Below are 20,701 nucleotides of genomic sequence, written 5' to 3' on the forward strand. Positions count from 1 at the left end.
CCATTTGTAACTTGAATGTGCGAGGCTTCCGGTGTCATACGGTTCCAGTTATTTTTAGCTGCACAAAACAGCTCTTTATGCCGCTTGATATTGCATACTGGCATTTCTTGTCTTATCATTTAAATGTATTGTCGTATTTCTAAACACTGGTATGTAGCGCAAATAGTTTTTACTGTTTACTGCACTGTTCTTCTGGTTATAGGCCTACTTGTAACAAATAATGTGAATAAGGATTTATAATTCCCTTTGGTAGTTGTAGTCCTTATTTAACAACTTGTTAGCAACAAAAGTTTTATCAAGTAATGATAACCACAGACCCTTTTACTCACAAATCCAAAACCACCATTCTAAAAATACCTAAGACAATCCCAAGGGAACCCATGGCTTGAAAAAGCTTAGTCTGTTCCGGATTTTAGGACTACAACATAACAGCTCTATTGGGTAGAAACTATTGTGCCAAGTTAAATGCAACAAAATGATGAATAGATTTTTATAGCATGCAGAATGACTGCACAACTTCTGAAAATCTATGATATGATATTCAGTCTCTTGGTTTCGATTGCTTAAAAATGTCTTTTGAATATCATAAACATTATATAAACCATTCTATGAATTGTTCTTCCTCCAGTCTTACAAGCATCATAATGAACTATTTATTTAATGATATAATAAGCTCTGACAGGAACAACCCAGAGAATGAAAAAGAATCAAACAATGGTAGTCAGCGTCTTTTCCCACTGTTTCTTTCCATTTGTAATTTATTTCCTGTTGAGAGAACATCAGACAGAAGGCAGTTTGCCATGACTGGCACCCTACAGTAATACTGCTGGATTTTCTTTTGTTAATTTGCATGCTTTTTGCATCTGCAACAAGACAAACTGCATCCTCGGAGTAATGGCCGCAATTCCAAATGTTTCTCTTTGAATGGTAATGATGCAGTTTAGGAATGACAAATGTTGGTATAACGACATGTAAGTAATGTTGGGAAACATGCATAATGTCAATACACCAGTGAGTATTTGGTGCAATTATCCATTACAATAAGATCTTATTTCTTAATGTTAGTTAACGCATTGAGCAAGGAGCAATGCATTTGCTATACAGTACTTACATTACAAAGACACAGCTTTTCGCTTCAGGAAGACACAAGTGATGGCTTATTTGTGGATTATTGTTTTATCAGCTGTTTTAAGTCTCTTTCTGAGTGATGTAATGCTAAATAACTCATCTACTGTACATCTTGAACAGCCTGAGGGGGGATACATTTTCATCAAATTTAAATTTTTGGGGTGAACTGCTCCGTTAATCAATGCTTTAGAAGTATTTTTCTTTAGTAGTTCGTGTTAACTAAGGTAGATCACCAATAACAAATGGAATCTAAAGCCTTATCTACATATCTGATATCAAACCAAATGGCATTGATATATAGCCCGTTTCACAAAAAGACCTTGTGATGGAAACGTCATGTACGTTTCCTAAAAATGACTTTGACACCAGTTGCTCAAAAGTCTGTGCAAAGACGGCATGTAAAATTGAAGTTACTTCTGAGAAAATGCAACTGAAAACTGTTATCTAATGCAACTGAAATCTTTTCAATCTCATGAAGATTTCACAAAACCTTCATGAAAGGGGGGGGTGATCTCCATCCAGGGGCTTGCCTGAAGGTCTGCCTTGGTGCCACTGTCGCAGCAGCAGATGGTAAGACTCTTTTTTCATGCATTTGTCCTCCCACTCACTCAGCTCTGGCTCTACTGCTACTGAAACTCCGCTTATCTGGGATTTCACAGCAATTCTGTGCTGCCACGCCCCAGCTCCGTATCCACTTGATGCCTGCCACTGAGCTGGAGCATCGCCAGTGTGTCACTAAACGATCCGTTACGTAAAAGTTTGTCAGGCCTCTCATATTAAAGGGATAAATCTGTCCCCTGCGCAGCCAGGGCTTTTGTGTTGCAGTGTTTGCAAATCAAAATGGAGAAATTAAATTGGAAATATAAACAAAGCTATCCTTGGACCTTTTTGCAAAAACGTGACTGATGGCATGTAGGAGGCTTTCCAAACGTGCCATGTCAACCATGATATCCAGCCCTAACTGTGTCAAAATGAGCGCTGCCACATTGGTTCTGTGCTAACAGCCAAGTGACAAAGATTGGCAATCTGAGTGACTGTGATTGGAGGTTAGCGCTCATGCAGACAGGCGAGATCTTTTGAAATGCGGAGCAAAGCACTGTAGAGCTCTTTTGCATTAAATTTGCTCATCTCCTCCCTAGATGATGGGTGCTGGAATCATTCTCGCCATTCAAACTGCTGGAAACCTCAAATTGCGGACTAATGTTGCATGCATCGCTCTTACAGATTTAGATAATAAAAGGAGAGTGACAACCATGTCGTGTCTTTTTCATTGTATTTTGTTTCATCGTATACTGATCAACTGCAACTGCAAGACTCATGTAAACAATGTCATAAGAGATATACGTTTTACTGGAGATATGGTGAAAAAAGAAACATGTGCAGTAATGAAATTACAAGTGTTAATCTTTAAATCATAACATAGAGATAATGTACAGCCATTTATTAAATGGCTACTTAGCATATAAATTAAAAAAGGAACATGATATATTGATTTAAATTATTGAGTTTAAACTATTTTATTATGTAAAAAAAGACCATATGGTGATGAAAGAGCTATGTAGAAAATCAGTTTCTTGCATGGGAAAATAGTCAATTATGCAAAAATATTTGAATGCCATGATTTTGCCAGTCAGAATGAAGCATTCCAGAGAGCCGTGTAAATTATTACAATGTTAATTTTGTTAGGATTTCTCATAGTTGAAATACGGTAAGTACAAATAAGTAAAATTAAATATGGATTATGGATTTATGATGTGAGAAAAAAGACCATAAGGTGACAAGAGATATGGAATTTGCTGTGTAGAAAATCAGTTGCTTTAGTTTAGGCAACTGCCAATTATGCAAAAAACATTTGAATGTCAAGATTGTCCAGTCAGAATCATGTACAGTGCCCTCCACTAATATTGGCATTCTTGGTTAATATGAGAAAAGGCGGCTGTGAAAATAAATCTGCATTGTTTATCCTTTTGATTTTTCATTCAAAAAATTCTAACCTTTCATTGAAGTACACCAATTGAAAGTGGGGTGGGGGGTGGGGGGGGATCTCATTGTGAAATAAATACTTTCTCTATAGTTCATCTTGGCCACAATTATTGGCACCCAATTATTGCAACGTCCTTTTCCCAATATAACAGCTCTGACTTTTCTCCTATAATGCCTGAATAGTTTGGAGAACACCTGATAAGAGATCAGAGACCATTCCTTTATCCAGAATCTCTCCAGACCCTTCAGATTCACAGCTCCATGTTGGTGCTTCTCCTCTTCAGTTCACCCCATTCATTTTCTATAGGGTTCAGGTCAGAGGACTGGGGCAGCCATGGCAGAAGCTTCATTTTGTGCTCAGCGACCCATTTTTGTGCTGATTTTACTGTTTGCTTTGGATTATTGTCCTGATGGAAGATCCAACCATGGCCAGTTATAAAATTTCTAACAGAGGCAGTCAGGTTTAGATTTATTATCTGTTGATAGAATCCATGATGCCATGCTTCCAGCAGAAAAACAGGCCCACAACATTAAAGGTCCAGCAGTATACAGTATTTAACAGTGGGCATGGGATACTTTTTATCCGTTTGTACTAAACCCATCTGGTGGGTTTGCTGCCAAAAAGCTCTTTTTTAGTTTCATCTGACCATAGAAGCCAGTGCCATTTGAAGTTCCAGTCATGTCTGACAACTGAATATGCTGGAGACTGTTTTTGGATGAGCGAGCAACATGTGGTGATGTAGGGGCTGTTTGATATTTTTTTAGACTTTCTGACCCCAAGATTTAACTAATCTCTGCAATTCTCCAGCTGTGATACTTTGGCCACTCAAACTCTCCTCCTCACCGTGTATTGGGACGATATACACACGTCTTCTTGCAGGCAGATTTGTAACATCTTTAGTTGATTGCAACCTCTTAACTATTGCCCTGATAGTGGAAATGGGGATTTTCAATGCTTTAGCTCTTTTCTTACAGCCACTTTCTATTTTGTGAAGCTCAACAATCTTGTTCTGCACATCAGAACTATATTCTTTGGTTTTACTCCTTGTGATGGATGATTAAGGGAATTTGGCCTTTGTGTTGCTCATATTTATAATCCTGTGGAACAGGAAGTCATGGCTGGACAATTTCATACTCCTAGTCACCCTGGTGTGCTAAAAAATTTATATATGAATGGGAATTTACTTCAGAGATATTTTACTCATAAGAATTTATAGGGGTGGCAATCATTTTGGCCAACACGCATTGGAGAAAAACATTTATTTCATCATGAGATTTTCTCCCCACTTTTAATTGTTTTGCTTCAATGTAAGGTTAGAATTTTTGTGATTTTTTTGAATGAAAGATCAACGATGCAGATTTATTTTCACAGCCGCCTTTGCTCATATTTACCAAGAGTGCCAATATAAGTGGTGGGCACTGTATTCATGCAAGTTATTATAATCAGTGTTGGGGAAAGTTACTTTTAAAAGTAATGCATTACAATATCACGTTACTCCATAAAAAAGTAACTAATTACGTTACTTAGTTACTTTTTATGGAAAGTAATGCGTTACGTTACTTTTGCAAAGTAATGCGTTACTTTACTAGTTACTTGAAAAAAAGTAATCTGATTATGTAACTCGCGTTACTTGTAATATATTACCCCCAACACTGATTATAATATACATTTTGCTTTGCAAGTACATTTGTTTTTACAGACTTGAAATAAAGTAGATATAAATAAATTACATGGAAATTTGATTTGAGTTGAAATGATTTTATTATGTAAGAAAAAAGGCGATAGGGTGATCAGAGACATGAAATTTGCTATATAGACAATCAGTTGCCTTGGTCAACAGTCAATTATGTAAAAATATTTGATTGCCGTCGGCTAATCAGAATCATAAATTCCAGAGAGCTGTGAAAAATTATTGTAATATTAATTTTGCTATTATTTCTCATACTTGAAATACAGTAAATAAATAAGTGACATGAAATATTGATTTGAGTTGAAATAATTTTATTATGTGGGGAAAACCCACATAATAACACCATGTGGGGGGGGTCAAGCGATTAGTCAACAGAAGAGACAGACGGCTGCACGTGAGTGTCCTGCATAATACTTGTTTATAGATTGAAACTAGCTCTGTAGAAAATCAGTTGACTGGGACAACAGTCAATTATACAAAAATATTTGAATGTATTCAAGCTCAGCATAATCCAACGAAGACGAAAGATATACCAGTTATAAAACTATTAATGAATACTATGGGTTAATTATCAATTCTTGATTATTTCCAACTCAAGTCAAGCAAACAGACAGTTTTAAAGTACATTGAAGCCCAGTATATTGAGATTATATATTATTATGAATAAATTTAAATTCACAGCTTAATTATAAGCAATCTTGGACTTGCTGCTTGCTCAGTTGCATGAATAAATGTAATGTAGATATTTTTAGAGTGAATAGTGTATTCAAACTATTCAAAAGTTTGAAATTCCCAGTATTAATAAAAAATCTGAAATAATAAAAAATGTAAAAGTCTGCATATAGTGTTTTAGTGAGGCTGCTGCTACAATTCAGAGCCAAGGACAACTTTTAGATAACTTTTTATGTGCAGAAATCTGGACATGTGTTTTTATGTGAGCCTTTAACACAGACACCATAGTTAAGGGCTTTTAAAAAAGAAACAAATGTTTTTCGGTGAAGAAATATGTGACTTCAATGTGATGTTCCTCTTGAAACGCTCTATATACTAAGAAATGAAAGAGAAACATGCAATTTTGCAGAGCTTTATAAAGTTGCCTTCAAAAAAAAAAAAAACTGTTTCCAAGGTGATAAACATCTAAACATTGTTCAGTATTGAAGGTTAAATATAGACAAGCAATCTTTGATAGGATGTGCAGTTTGTAATGATTCACTGAAGAAACGCCCACGTGACATACTTGCATCTGAGCTTGTTGTTTTGTGCACATGAATGATTACTGATCTGATATTTATTCTGAACTCCAGAAACATGTGACATGCAGTCTAACTAAAGAGAATAAAAAAGTAAAACATCTGTTGTCATTAACCTTTAACCTTACGGCATGAAACATATGCAATCTGAAGTGAAAATGAGGCCTGTTGTTATCATTGCCAATACAAGGCAATATAAAAATGTAATTTAAAAAAATCATTTGTTCATTTATTTAAGCATATTGAACTGTTTTTAGTGCGACCTTCATTTCCTTTTTGTGGGGTTGCAAACAAATTGTGGCATTTGAAATGTGAAAATAGGTCACAAAAAATAAGATTAAATTGTTCAGTTGTTAATTTATCATTAAATTGAATGGTTGCCTCGGTTCCTGAAAAATTGAAATGGTTCTTAGATTTGCTGGATGCTGTGAGCCTAAATTATAAGTTATCTTTAATGAGGCACTTCTGAATTGTTAATAATAATATTCAGGCTGCATATTCATGTGTCAGCGGGAGGTAAATTCACAAGTCAAATCTGATGTTTTTCCTCCAACTTTTTCATTCCGTTGGGGAAATAGCGAGGTCAAAGAAACGCAGGCTGGATGCTGGGCTGTCCTCACTCGTCACAGAATCTGGGGCTGTTGATTAGGGCCAATAGTTATGCAACAACAAAGATTACTTTTAAGAGAGACGACTTCTGGACTTCAGATCATCTCTTGAGCCATATCTGCTCTCTCTGACTTTCACCTGAAATCTGAAACTCAAATCAACTTAAAGATCTAGTTAGTTAAGATTGTGCAAGAGTTTTTTTTAAGAAAAAAAAAAATCTAGATATAGTCGAGGACATTCAAAGTGTTAGGAATGTCATTAAACCTTTATTTATATTTTAATGACACATTATTGTTCAATACAATAAAGCCTTATGATTCCCTTTTAAAAATGGAGAAATCTAGCATTACGTCAATTGCTCACCAATGTATCCTCTGCAGTGAATGGGTGCTGTCAGAATCGGCAGAGTTCAAACAGCTAATAAAAACACACAATAATCCACACGACTCCAGTCCATCAATTAATGTCTTGTGAAGCGAAAAGTAAGAAACAAATTCAGCATTTAAACTTTTTATTTTTAACCCATCACTTCTGGTTAAATTAATTCGGTCTATAATTCATTATACCGCTTCCTCCAGTGAAAAAGTCCATCCTCCATTGTCCTCTTTCATTAAAATCCACCAGCATATTTGTTTAGAAATGTTTTAGACTTGTTTTTGCTCGTAAACAGTGCTTGATCTGTGCGTATTTCTCTCCTGATTAAGACAAGATTACTTTTTCGCTGGAGAAAGCAAGGACTCATTTTTTAACCGGAAGCAGCAATTTGAAGTTAAAAATGTCTTAATGTAACTTAAACATGCAACTTTTCACTTCACAATAAATTAATTGTCAGACTGGAGTCGTGTGGATTGCTTGTGGATTATTGTGATGTTTTTATCAGCCGTTTGGACTCTCATTCTGACGGCACCCATTCACTGCAGAGGATCCATTGGTTAGCAAGTGATGTAATGCTAAATTTCTCCAAATCTGTTCTGATGAAGAAACAAACTCATCTACATCTTGGATGGCCCAAGGGTGAGTACATTTTCAACAAATTTAAAATTTTGCGTGAACTGTTCCTTTAACAAATGGACCATTATTGTAGTTTTACAAAACAAAAAAATCTTGTTTAAATCATGTTGCACAATAAAAAGCGACACACAAAGTAAACTAAGAAGCTTAAATATACATTGAAAATCCGTCAATTGTGTATGTGTACTAGGATAAGTGAGAGCGGAAGTATCTGGATAACTTGACATGTGTCTGATGTGTACTTCATGTCTGACAGCATGAGTTACATGAAGACTGCTCTCTTTTCACCCAATCAATGAAGACCTTGTGAAGAGCCCATAAAGCCTTTTCTTAATGTGGAGCCACAGCTTAAGTCTTGAAGCAATCTAATCCTCTATGACAGCCTCTGATTGGTACGTTCACTATAGCAGCTGACTAGTTGTGACTGAGAACTACGGCTGATAGATTTAAATTACACTCGGTTTGACATGGCAACAGCAGTGCTATTAAAAATGCTGCTAGGAAAGATTCCTTCTTAGATTCTAATATATTCGCACTAAAAGAGAGAGCTTCAAGTTCAAGTTCTTCACTTCACCCATGTGCCTTAACAACACATAAGCACAAAAGGAAAAGCCCTCAGTCACAGATGCGTCCCTGCTCTCGCCGAGTAAATAGCGTTTGGCCCGCTGATAGAGATTATAATACTAAACATGAAATTGCCTTACATAACACATTGTAGTTTCACTACAGATGATTTAGTGTCCATCCAGAGAGGAGCAGTTCTTGCGTAAGCGGCTCTGACCTCATGAGATTTACCCATCAGCCTTCATTGCCGAAGCAAAGGTATCCCCTGGGATTAGTGCTGGTGCTCTAACCCCGCAGCGAGACACTTCCACTGCACACACATTAAAACCCTGGCAACACACACCAACCGCTAAAAATCAGTTACATGATATTAGCACCGGGGCGGAGGCGGGACATTGTACTTCCTGTGACGCCAAAGAAGTTAAATGTTCCTTGCGAGCAAAAGCTAAGTGAGGATGGCCTGGAAAGGGAAAAGTGTTTGTGAGTCAATCAGCACTTCTTGCATTTGGTTAAATGTGAGAATAAGAATCATTTTGGCAACAAGACATCTTGAAATCTGAAATACGTCTAATATAAAGTTAGTTACGTGGTAGTGAAATAAAAAATAATATTTTTATGTAGTTGTGAGTGATAAAGACAGAGACTTTTTTTTTAACAAAAGCACTTTCATTTTTTTAAACAATATAAATAAATAAATAAATAAATATGCTGTGAATTAGCATACATTTTTATTCTTAAAATGTATACTGTATATGCCAGTGGTTCTCAACCTTTTTGACTTGAAGGCCAACATATTTTTATATACAATATTTTTCTCCAGTATTTTTGCTATAATTATGACAAAGATCTTTTTTTGCAAACAGAAACTATCAATGGTTATTGAGGGGGGAAATAATGAAATAGCATTAGTTGTTTAATTATAATATTAATATTATTTGTATTATAACAATAATTCATTTGAATTATTTGAAGTTTGTTAAGAAGTTTGCTGAGGCCCTCTAATGAGAACCACTGGTATATGCAAAACAACCAACTTAATGTTGCTGACACACTTAAATTACAGTTTAAAAAAAATAAACAGACCAAAAAAAAAATTCATGAGATCAAATAAGATAAAACAATCAAATGCAGGGGTAAATAATTATGAATTAAAAGTGGAAATACATTTTTAATTTTAAGCAATTCATTTTTTTTTTACAATGTATATAGAAGATAACTGAGATGTTTGTGCTCTAAACGTGACAAAAGTATGATCTTGCACTTGTAACTTTAAGCACAGATTTTTCTAAGGTAAAAAAAATATTATTGAAAATAAAAAAAATGTTGCATTCTTTGCAAACCGTTAAAATATGGAGAGCTAAGTTAGTTGTGCAATATATTTAATGTATTGCTGTCAAACGATTAATCGCGATTAATCGCATCCAAAATAAGTTTTCGTTCTAATAATATGTTTGTGTACTGTGTACATGTATTATGTATATATAAAGACACACATACAGTATATATTTTGAAAATATTTACATGTATTTACATGTATATATTTATATTCATATAATTTATATTATATATAAATATTTTCAATATATAAACATAACACTTTTTTCTTAAATATATACATGCATGTTTGTGTATGTATATACACATAATAAATATAAACAGTACACTCATATATGTTATGTAAACAAAAACTTTTATTTTGGATGCGATTAATCCCTGAAAAAGCTGCTGACAAACTTAAATTACAATTTTAAGTAAATAAAGAAAAAATATGTGAAACTGAATAGCTATTTAACCATAAATGACAAAGTAAAAATAAATAAAAAAATCTGCAGGGGTAATAAAATAAATAATTATGGACTAAAGAGGGGAATTAATTTTTAATTTTAAATAATTAAAATAAATGTAAAAAAAAAAAAATACTTTCTTGTTCTACAATGCACTTTGAAGTTAAATAAGATGTTTGTGCCTTGCTGTAAAAATGCGACAAAAGTACTGTATGATCTTGCACTTGTACTTGCACATTGGAAATGGCTTCGACCATGTATTTTGTGAGAAACTGAAGCACAGTTGATTGATTTTGAGTAAAAAATATTATTGAAAACAACAAAAAAGTTGCTTACTTTACAACTTTGCATGGACAGCTAAGTTAGCCATGCAAGATATTTAATGCACAACGGAATCTATATCACCATTTTGGATTGCTGAAGAGCAACAAGTGGCCCTGAAGAAGATTCAAAGCGCAAGCGAAGTCTGTGTGAAGCCTTCACTCTGTAGTCACTGTAACAGGCCAGGGAGCTTTCAATGCTCTTCAATGAGGATGCACCTGAGTCCCGTTTGGCACGGTCTGCTTGCTCCACCTCCTCTGGCTCAGAAGCTTCCGACTCCTCTGCACTTTCAAGCGCACTTCAAACACCTCCTCTATGGCTTTCTTGAAACAGTGGAAATTGTAGTCGATAAGTCCTGCGTGAGCAAAGACAAACGTAATTAGCCTGCGGCCTGAAACTCGTCTGACCCATTCCAAAATTGGATCACTGCATAAATGCACTTTGAATTAAGATTATGACACACATAACAGAGATATGTCATTCAGCTTTGATCCAGAGAAAAAAAAAAAATCTACATAAAACATTTACTAACACCTACATACAGATATACTTTGAAAGCTAGACGTAAAACATACAGTACCGGTTGACGGGTGCCAACTGAGGCTTTATGAAAACGCAAATGATTAAATATTCAGTTTGAACAGAAAAAAGAACCAGCTTCCCTAGCGATTTACCTTTTTATAATTGAGTTAAAGTTTTGATAAGTTCAGTTAAATATAGTGTGAAAAATTGAATAAAATATATATTACTTTATGATGCAGAACATTTATGTCATCCAAGAAGCCAGTGCAAATCTACGCCTTTATAAAATGCCTTGTTTTCCCCGCTGACTAACATGATTGCTCATGATACTCTCCCTAACCCACTTAGTAATTCCTAGCATGAATATTTCAATCTTCATTAGCCTCCCAAGGATTCCACTAATTATCCCATTCTCTCATGTGAGTGCCGCTTTACACCAGCAGGTTCTTTTCTGACCGATTTAAGACAAATGTAGTGTAGCAGTAATTGCTAAAAACAGCTTGTAGGCAAAAGCTGATCTTTAGGTCTTTATTGTAGTCCCTATTGAATCCACATGTGCTGCATGAGGATTACTAGTGGGAATTGTTAATAGTTAATAAACATTTTGCGGCCTGCTGTTTTTTTCTTTTAGCTCCCTTTTATCTTTTGAAACTGTCACCAGTGTAATTTATCACAGAATATTGGCAGAGCAGTAAACAGTATAGTTAATCTTATAGTTGTCACACATTTTTTACTTTTGTAAATATTTATATTTTATTTCTTCCAGTCAATTTCTGTATAGGAACAAACCTTAAAAGTGTTGGCTACAAAAAGCAATTGCCAAGGAAAAAAATATTTACTCCATTAAACACATGTGCATTTACACTACTGTTTAAAATGTTGGGGTTGATAAGCTTCTTCAGGTTTTTCAAGTCTCTTATGTTCACCAAAGCTGCATTTATTTGATCAAAAATACAGAAAAAAAAACACCAATATTGTGAACTAATTTTAATTTGAATATATTTTTAGAATGCATTTCATTTCTGATGACAAAGCTGAATTTTCAGCATCATTACTCCAGTCTTCTTTGTCACATGATCCTTCAGAAATCATTCTAATAAGCTGATCTGCTGCTCAGGAAATATTTATTATTTATTATTCAGTGTTGAAAACAGCAACAGTGATACATTTTTTTCAGAATTCTTTGATGAATAGAAAGTTCAAAACAAGAGCATTTATTTGAAATAGTATTTTTTTTCTGTAACAATGTCTTAACTGCCAGTTTTGATCAAATTAATGAATCCTTACTGAGTAAAAGTATTAATAACAATAAAAAAAAACTTTCCAACCCCAAACTTTTGAACAGTAGTATATAAAATATTAAACAAACCAGATGATGGAAAACAACATACAAAACTTCTGCTAGAGAAAACAGCTATTTTATAATTGGACTTTAATAATTGACTCCAAAATGTTACTGAGACCCTATAGCCCTTGAGACTACTTCGGCATGTGACAACAAGCCCTGGAAAAAGACAGATATAAACAATAATATCACACCAAACACGTTTGCATGATGTCCAGAAAGCTTACCTTTCCTCTCAAAACTCTCTTCCCTGAGGAAACACACCAGGGCAAGAAATTTGGTGACCTCTTTTAGGTACATGACCGTAGTGTTGTTCAAGTGGATTATGGCCATGGATTCTTTATCATACGGAGTTCCTGCTTCATCGCCAGTCAACCTATATGAAAAACAACAACTATAAAAACAAAGCACAACCATCTATCATAATGTCTTCCCTGCTCTCTGCAGTTCCAGAGACATCTCATGCTATTTTTATTTTTTTGCACTTGTCCTTCAATTTGTATGATGAATGCACATAATGAACATGTCCCTGATGGGCGGCTTCCTCTGAGCAGCGTGAATTACTGCTCCATCAGGAAGACACTTTCCCAATTCAGCTTAAGAACAGACCGTGCATACGGCTGAAAAATTGTGCAGTGTGGAACAGATGTTGATTCATATCATAATTATCAAAACGAACAGATGCCCTGTCATAATCCCCCCGCTTTTATTACCAAACAAATTTATGCTATTATGCATGGATGTTACAAATATATAAATATTTTCACACAAAAAAGAAAGTACGGAAAAGATGAAGAACAAACTGAGGCGGCATAATAAAGCATGTAATTTGGAGCTTCCTGAAACTGAGAACACGAATCAATGTCAATATGATGAATAGGGAACAAATAAGCGACTTATTAATTTCAATGAGTTACAAACAAGGCTTGCGGAAATTAATTCCACAGCAGCTCGCCAAATCTAAATAAAAGCCATATACTACAAATGAATGCACAAGCTGTCAAGCCGAAATGGGCTCTCCTATTCATCAGAAAGTGATGAGGTGTCCCATCTGCTCTTGCAGGCCACCGCGAACCGACATATGTGGGGCCCCGGTTCAGGCCTGCATTCCTGTACCTACCCAGACTGCTGTGTCCCGTCAAATTACAGGACAAATTGGGTCAATGTCGCTGGAGGTGCCACTCTCTGCCCTTCCAATGTTTACAGCCAGTGTTTACATATCCCCGAGTTATATGCTACTAATCCACAAAAGATTAAATCCCAGCCAACAACGGCTATAGGGAAACAAAGTGGTTGCATGTGGAGTGTTGCATTTTATTGTGTATTTTTTTGGATGTACTGTATGGCACAAAAGAAATATAGTGGCAGAAGATGCTAGACTTGCCATTCTGCTTCATGTCTACAGGATAAGAACATGTTCTGTAGCGTAATGTGACTGTGGAGGGATTGTCACTTGGTGTCACTCACCCATAGATGCACGAGATGTCAATAACCACATCTATCATGTCACAGCACAATTCATAGGTCTGCATATCCACCGGGCTGCTGTCGGTTGCTATGTAAATCTTACTGACCACATCAAAGAGAAAAGCCTTTTCAATCCCTGAATTCTGCAATGAGAGCACAGGACGGGGTTAGGGGTCAGCTGTTAGTCTTAAGAAATGCAGCAGAACAGGACATCATATCTAAGAACACTTTGAAGTGGAAATGAATTGCGCAACCAAGTAATCAACTGCATTGCAAGTACTGTTGTTAGAAAATGCATCTAATTCTATAAAAGCTGTTGAAAGACTAGAAAGCCTCTTCCCAAGTTATGTGACTCTTCCCATGTGAACTGCTATTTTTAAAACATTAACAGTCTAAAATTTTTAAATTGCAATTATATTCAATAATATTTGTACTTAAAAAAAAAAATGAATGAAATACAAATTGAAATAACTGTTTTCTATTTTAATATATTTTAAAATATATTTTTTTCCCTGTGATGGCAAAGCTGTCATTACTCTAGTCTTCAGTGTCACATGATCCTTCAGAAATCATTTAAATATCCTGATTTGGTGCTGAAGAAAAATTTATTATTATTTTCAATGTTGAAAACTGCTTACTATTTTTGTGGAAACCATGATTTATTTATTTTTTCAGGATTCTTTGATGAATAGAAAGTTCAAAATAACAGCATTTATTTGTAATGGAAATATTTTGTAACATTATAAATGTCTTTACTGATCATTTTAATGCATCCTTACTGAATAAAAGCATTTTTTTTTTAAAGTCTTACATTTATCTAAATATATTTACAGTATAAGGACACAGATCAAGGGTAAATCTGAATCAACCTATGAAATCAGACAATGCATAAAAACAGATTAAAATCACAATGCATTGAATGGCAGATGGTTAAGAGATTTCGATCTTCATAATATCAAATTTATAAGTTGCTCAGTTATTGTACTCATGTAGCAGTCTTTTTACCATGTCAATTTACCCTCTGCTGCCACCCGCTGGCTAATGTAAAAAACTTCTGAAGTATTTATGATTCTGCTAAATGTAATTACTTTCCTGATCAACATAAAACATGAGCACCATACAATTATATTATGTCTGAGAGAGATCATAATAAATAATAATGGGTTTTGTGATCATCATGTTTGTAGGAATATTATTTCCATTATACCTCACTGCAAGAGCAAATCACAGCCCAGTGCTAATGTACTTATGCTAATGGCTGAATGTGACCAGATATAATTCTTAACAGGCAGAAAATTATGCTTTCTGGTTTTGCATGTTTACATGAAAATGAATAACTAAAAAAACATCAAATATAACATTCTTTTAACATGTTCTTGCATGATAGTGAAAACTCTTTACAAGTTATTCATTATTACTGTGCCTTTAATTCTAAAGATAACTTTCCATGCATCATGGATTGCAACCCATGACATCTTAATTAATCATAAGTCTCACTACCTCAGCTCAAAAATGTATGAATTACTAGAAATTGCTAAGTTCTAAATGATCAGTCATTGAGCAAGAACATAATTAATTCAACACTAAGTACTGATCAGAGATTCACTTTGGTTATCCATGCTGAAAATAAGAGAAACCAAGATATAAAGGGGTGCATGGGCCACACAGTGAACATTTACTTACAGATATGAAAATGTTGAGCAGATTCTCAAGGGTGGGAAGTTGAGGGATGAGTTTCTGCACAACTTTACTGAAGGCCTCAAAGATTGAATGATCATAGATGCTTGTCAAGTAGAAGCTGAAAGAAATAATACATTTCACATCACAAATCCAACATCTGATGTTTTCAAAAATGCCACATAATATCTGATCTGTTACGATACCAACCTTAAGTGTATTCTTTCTAAACCAGCATCAGCTAGATCATCATTGGCTCGTTTGTGTATGTCCCTCTGTTTCTCAATTTTGTGGTCATCTGAAAGCCCATCGACCTTGTGGATGAACACTTCGAAGTTGATGTCAGGATTGACCTTGTAGGCTCTTGTCACGGTGAGGTGAAGTCTACTCAGTGCCTCCACATAATCATCCTACACAGTAACATATTTGTAGAGTGTTTTTAGAAAACAGACAGACAGATTGATAGACAGACAGACAGATTGATAGACAGACAGACAGACAGACAGACAGACAGACAGACAGACAGACAGACAGACAGACAGACAGACAGACAGACAGACAGACAGACAGACAGACAGACAGACAGACAGACAGACAGACAGACAGACAGACAGACAGACAGACAGACAGACAGACAGACAGACAGACAGACAGACAGACAGACAGACAGACAGACAGACATTTCACCTGAGAGTCTATGACAAAGATGAGAGCCCCTGTGCCACGAAATATCATCTCATAGTCGAATGTGGGGTCGAAGAAATCAATCTGACCAGGAAAGTCCCAGATTTGGAAGCTGACAAAGGAACTGTTGGAAACGTCCTCTCGACAAATCTTATTAGTGCTCTCCAGAAAGAGAGTCTCGTTTGGTGACATCTTGTGGAATACAACTTTTTGAATGGAAGACTTGCCGCTTCGCCTCAGGCCCATGAGCAGGATCCGAGGTTTCACCTCACTGCTGAACGGATCACTGAAGCCAAGCACTGTACAACAGCCAAACACAGAAACACTGCTTGAGAATCATAAATCACCATACGTAAGCCATATTTGGTTAATGGTAAACCAAACTTAGCATTCAAACAAACTGCTAGTGACAGCTATAATAGAACTTACACTATTGTTCAAAAGTTTAGTCAGTAAGATTTATTTAATACTGTTATTCAGCAAGGAAGAAATTGCTGTAAATTGACCAAAAGTGACAGTAAATACGTTACATTATTACCAAATAAAAGCTGTTCTTTTGAACTTTCTTTTTATCAACATACATGGCCTTTTTATACACAGTTCAGATATGAATAAGAGTGACGGGTAACAATTTAGTATAGGGAGTACGAGTAGGGACCAATTCTCACTATTAACTAGTTACTTATTAGCATGCCCATTATTAACATATTGGCTGTTTATTAGTATTTAAGTTAGAAAGCACATATTCTGCATGACCATATTCTACATCCCTAATCCTACCCAATACCTAAACTTAACAAAAACCTTTTCAGTCTCTCTGGTTGTCTTGAATGTATGTCATATCTGTCAGGTGGTTAGTAATCACCAGTAACCAGCACATTATGCCCTTGAGAGCAGCATGTCCTGAAGGTATTGACTACAGAGGTACACAATAACACCTGATTAACATATCGTCATCAGCCAACAAAGGTTATTAATCACTTTAGTCAGTGTGCTGCAGATTTGGACAAAACAGTTAGATGTGAGGTTCCACCCTTGAAAAGAAAAATCATGTATTCAACTGAATAACTAGTCCAAATACATCCCTAATCCTACCCAATACCTAAACTTAACAAAAACCTTACTAACTATAAATAAACAGCATATTAATAGTTTATTAAGGCAAAAGTCGTAGTTAATGGTTTGTTAATGGCAAGAATCGGACCGTAAAATATAAAGTGTAACCGGGTGAAAATCCTACATTTACAAAAGTCAGAAGCGAAATGTGAGAGTGAGTTTAGTTATTAAGTTTATAGTATAAACTGACTCACACTCAACAACTAATTGTCTAGTAGTCACATCACTGATGTACCCTATAGCATTAGATTGTGCAGTCAATCACTAATATTAGAACAATCTGTGCTTACAGAACGAGACAAATTTGACAAATACTTGAGTGTCCTGAATTACCCAAAATGGGTTTGGTTATTTGGGCATACAGACAATATCTGATTTGTCGTCTGCTGTTGGAAGTACAGGATGATGAGAAAGTAAAACTGGTTAGTAAATATGCTATTTATTGTGAATGTAGCCATTTTGAATGAATGACCTACTTGAAGTCAGTTTTACTCAGGTTTACTGTATTATACTATAGACAGTAAATACTTATATATATATATATATATATATATATATGTGTGTGTGTGTGTGTGTGTGTGTATATATTTATAATATACTGTATATACACACACACACACACACACACACACACACACACACACACACACACTATATATGATTCTTTTCAGTCTCTCTGGTTGTCTTGAATGTATGTCATATCTGTCAGGTGGTTAGTAATCACCAGTAACCAGCACATTATGCCCTTGAGAGCAGCATGTCCTGAAGGTATTGACTACAGAGGTACACAATAACACCTGATTAACATATCGTCATCAGCCAACAAAGGTTATTAATCACTTTAGTCAGTGTGCTGCAGATTTGGACAAAACAGTTAGATGTGAGGTTCCACCCTTGAAAAGAAAAATCATGTATTCAACTGAATAACTAGTCCAAAATTAAGAGAGCTGCATGAGGGCTCTTGTCAGCGGAACAGCTCTGATGTTCTGTGATGTTTACACAAACCTGAAAATGTCATTTAATGACAACAAAATGATGGCTAAACAAGTTTTTTCTTTTATATAAGACAGAACATTTTGACATGAAATGTCATAAGGGAGGCTTTAGAATAACTCATTTTTATTTAATTTCAAAGCAGTATCATTCTGCATCATTGCACATACTTTAACATCTAAAAGAGGTATGAATTGAACATAGCCACAAACTTCCATGTGACAAGTTCACACACTTCCAATTAGACGTGTAGCAAAGTGAAAAGAGAAATGGCATACTAATCCCCTCAGTTTGAATCATATTACCAGAATGACTTCTGGAGAGCATGAGTGTGGAGTTGTGGGCAAAGCCTACACTGGCATTCCACTCCTTCATATCACATGCTGCAGCTGATTTGATGACTGTGACCTTGCTAGCTCTCAGCTGAGGAATGTCAACTGCATTTGGTGAGACTGAGGGACACTTCTAGTCTCAAAATACAGCCTCAGGAATCCTGCAGTGTTTATCGAAGTGTCCAACCGCGGCACCACAGAGTGAAGGAATACTAGTGTGTTTGCTGAATTGGTAAACAATAGTAAAAATCAAGTCAAGGAAAACTTCAGTTGACTGAGTTGACAACCATAGATTGCATCTAAACTTGTGTAGAAACAATGAGCTGTAAGCAATGCCTAACTTATAAATCTACCTGCTTTTTTAAGAAATCTTGCCACAAGGTGAAGCTTGAAGGTACTATGAAAGTCAAATAGCCATTGTAAAAGCCACAAATCCATACAGACTTATATTATATATCTTTTAGACATTTTTAAATAAAACCAAGTGAGAAACCAAATGTGTGCACACTTATTAATAAGCCCCTTGTAAATATCGACCATAGTATTTCCACCAAACTTCCAGTTTCCAAAGTACCGTAGTTACTATGGTTTGTTGGTACTTTAAAAACCATAATTGTTTTCAAGTAGCTGTATTTTTATGATATTGGTGGCTAATGCCAAGTTAGCAAAGTTTTGCTGTACCATTATTAATAAATCCCTCATAAACATTTACCGGTTTCCACCAAAACACCTTAGTTCCCAAAGTTATCAGTGTTACTTTCAAAACTATAATACATTTTATGGGTTCTCAGAATATTTCATTGAATATTTACCTTTATTTATTTATTTATTAATGACATTGGCGGACATCTAGTTACAACAGTTTATTAATAAATCCCTCATAAATATTTACCAGCCAGAGTTTCCACCCAAAAACTTAAATTATTGGGGTTACTTTCAAAACCATAATAAATTTATATCGGATCTCAAAACAGTGTAAGAAGCTTATATAATTTAATGGAATATTTGGTTACACTTTATTTTAAGGTGTCCTTGTTACAGTGTAATTATACATTTAAGTACTGAGTAATATTAATTAACTACATGTACTTACTATATGGTTAGGATTACGGTTACGTTTATGTAATTTGGCATAATTTACTGTTATTATAATAGTAAGTACATGTAACGTGTAATAAGAATACTTTAAAATAAAGTGTTATCGAATATTTATTAATTTATGACATTGCTGGCTATCAAGTTACCACAGTTTTGTTGTAGTAACAAATTAACTTTTTAAAGATTATTTTAAGAGGAAACCGCGGTTACCATGGCAATTGTTTTTGCAATGGATTTATACTTTGCGCTCGTTCAGAATCATGTAAAATACACATAAGCCCTTATTTATGGGTGATAACTTAAAACTACCCCCTAACCTCCTTCATCACAGCCGCAGTCTCCGTCAGTGAATGTGTCGAAACCATCATCATCGTCATAATAACCGAACGACAGCGCTTCGTTTTCTCCGTCCGCTTCATTGTATTTCCGTCCGCTTGTCATTCTCCGAGTTTGAGAAATGTAATCTGAGGCGGCAGCCAAACTTTTCCACATTGTCACCTGATATGGTCAAGCCATGGTGAACTTTCACCTCCCCCTCGCTCTCTAGCTCTGTGACACACACATAGCAGCCCGCCTGCGTGAGGAATCACAGCACACTGTGACTATTCATCGCTATCTTCACAGAACGAAGAGCTGCGCTGCAGAAGAACTTTGTGAGAGAAGACTGAGAGAAGACGCCTCCCTTTCCCTTCCCCCAACAAGCAGGCTATGCATGGACTCCAGCGATGGCTGTGGATCTCGGGAGATGCAGTCTTTTGTTCGCATAAGGACACATTTAGAGATGGTTATTTATTTAGTGAGATTATGATAATGTATTGTTGCTAAATTACACCAAATAGCAAAATAAAATCTAAATAATTTATAATAAAATTATATATGTATATAATTTGTATATAATATTATAACACAATATTTTACTAACACAACCATAATGACAATACTGTTATACTGTTTATATATATATATATATATAATAGAAAGGAAACAAGTAGACAGAATAGAAAAAGAATAGAGAATGCTAGGGGGTCAATTTTTAAAAATAAATATAAAGAAAACAAGTCGAAAGAATAGAGAATGCTAGTGTTAGAGGGTCAATTAAAAAAAAAAAAAAAATAGTAATGCAAAA

At 35.2% G+C, this 20,701-nt stretch overlaps 1 protein-coding gene across 1 annotated transcript; it reads right to left on the reverse strand.

The window, feature by feature from the left end:
* Nucleotides 1-10,165: 10,165 nt before the first annotated feature.
* LOC107693082 (ras-related GTP-binding protein D-like) lies at nucleotides 10,166-20,292 on the reverse strand. Its single transcript, XM_016492327.1, has 8 exons — nucleotides 19,893-20,292; nucleotides 16,040-16,335; nucleotides 15,563-15,762; nucleotides 15,359-15,473; nucleotides 13,676-13,818; nucleotides 12,436-12,584; nucleotides 10,543-10,696; nucleotides 10,166-10,497 (listed from the first exon to the last, which is right to left on the reverse strand). The coding sequence occupies exons 1-7, from the start codon at nucleotides 20,065-20,067 to the stop codon at nucleotides 10,545-10,547; spliced, it is 1,230 nt and encodes a 409-aa protein (XP_016347813.1). The 5' UTR covers nucleotides 20,068-20,292; the 3' UTR covers nucleotides 10,166-10,497; nucleotides 10,543-10,544.
* Between the last annotated feature and the right edge of the window lie 409 nt (nucleotides 20,293-20,701).

This window comes from Sinocyclocheilus anshuiensis, unplaced genomic scaffold, assembly GCF_001515605.1.
Source record: "Sinocyclocheilus anshuiensis isolate Anshui unplaced genomic scaffold, SAMN03320099.WGS_v1.1 scaffold222, whole genome shotgun sequence".
Taxonomy (NCBI): Eukaryota; Metazoa; Chordata; class Actinopteri; order Cypriniformes; family Cyprinidae; genus Sinocyclocheilus; species Sinocyclocheilus anshuiensis.

What these genes read in the sequence shown, in the direction of transcription:
- LOC107693082 (XM_016492327.1), bottom strand. Translation starts at nt 20,067, where the DNA reads ATGTGGAAAAGTTTGGCTGCCGCCTCAGATTACATTTCTCAAACTCGG. An exon ending in CTGCGGCTGTGATGAAGGAG is followed by an intron (nt 16,336 to 19,892) that starts GTTAGGGGGTAG and finishes GCTGTTGTACAG; the next exon opens with TGCTTGGCTTCAGTGATCCG. An exon ending in TGCTCAACATTTTCATATCT is followed by an intron (nt 13,819 to 15,358) that starts GTAAGTAAATGT and finishes CTCTCATTGCAG; the next exon opens with AATTCAGGGATTGAAAAGGC.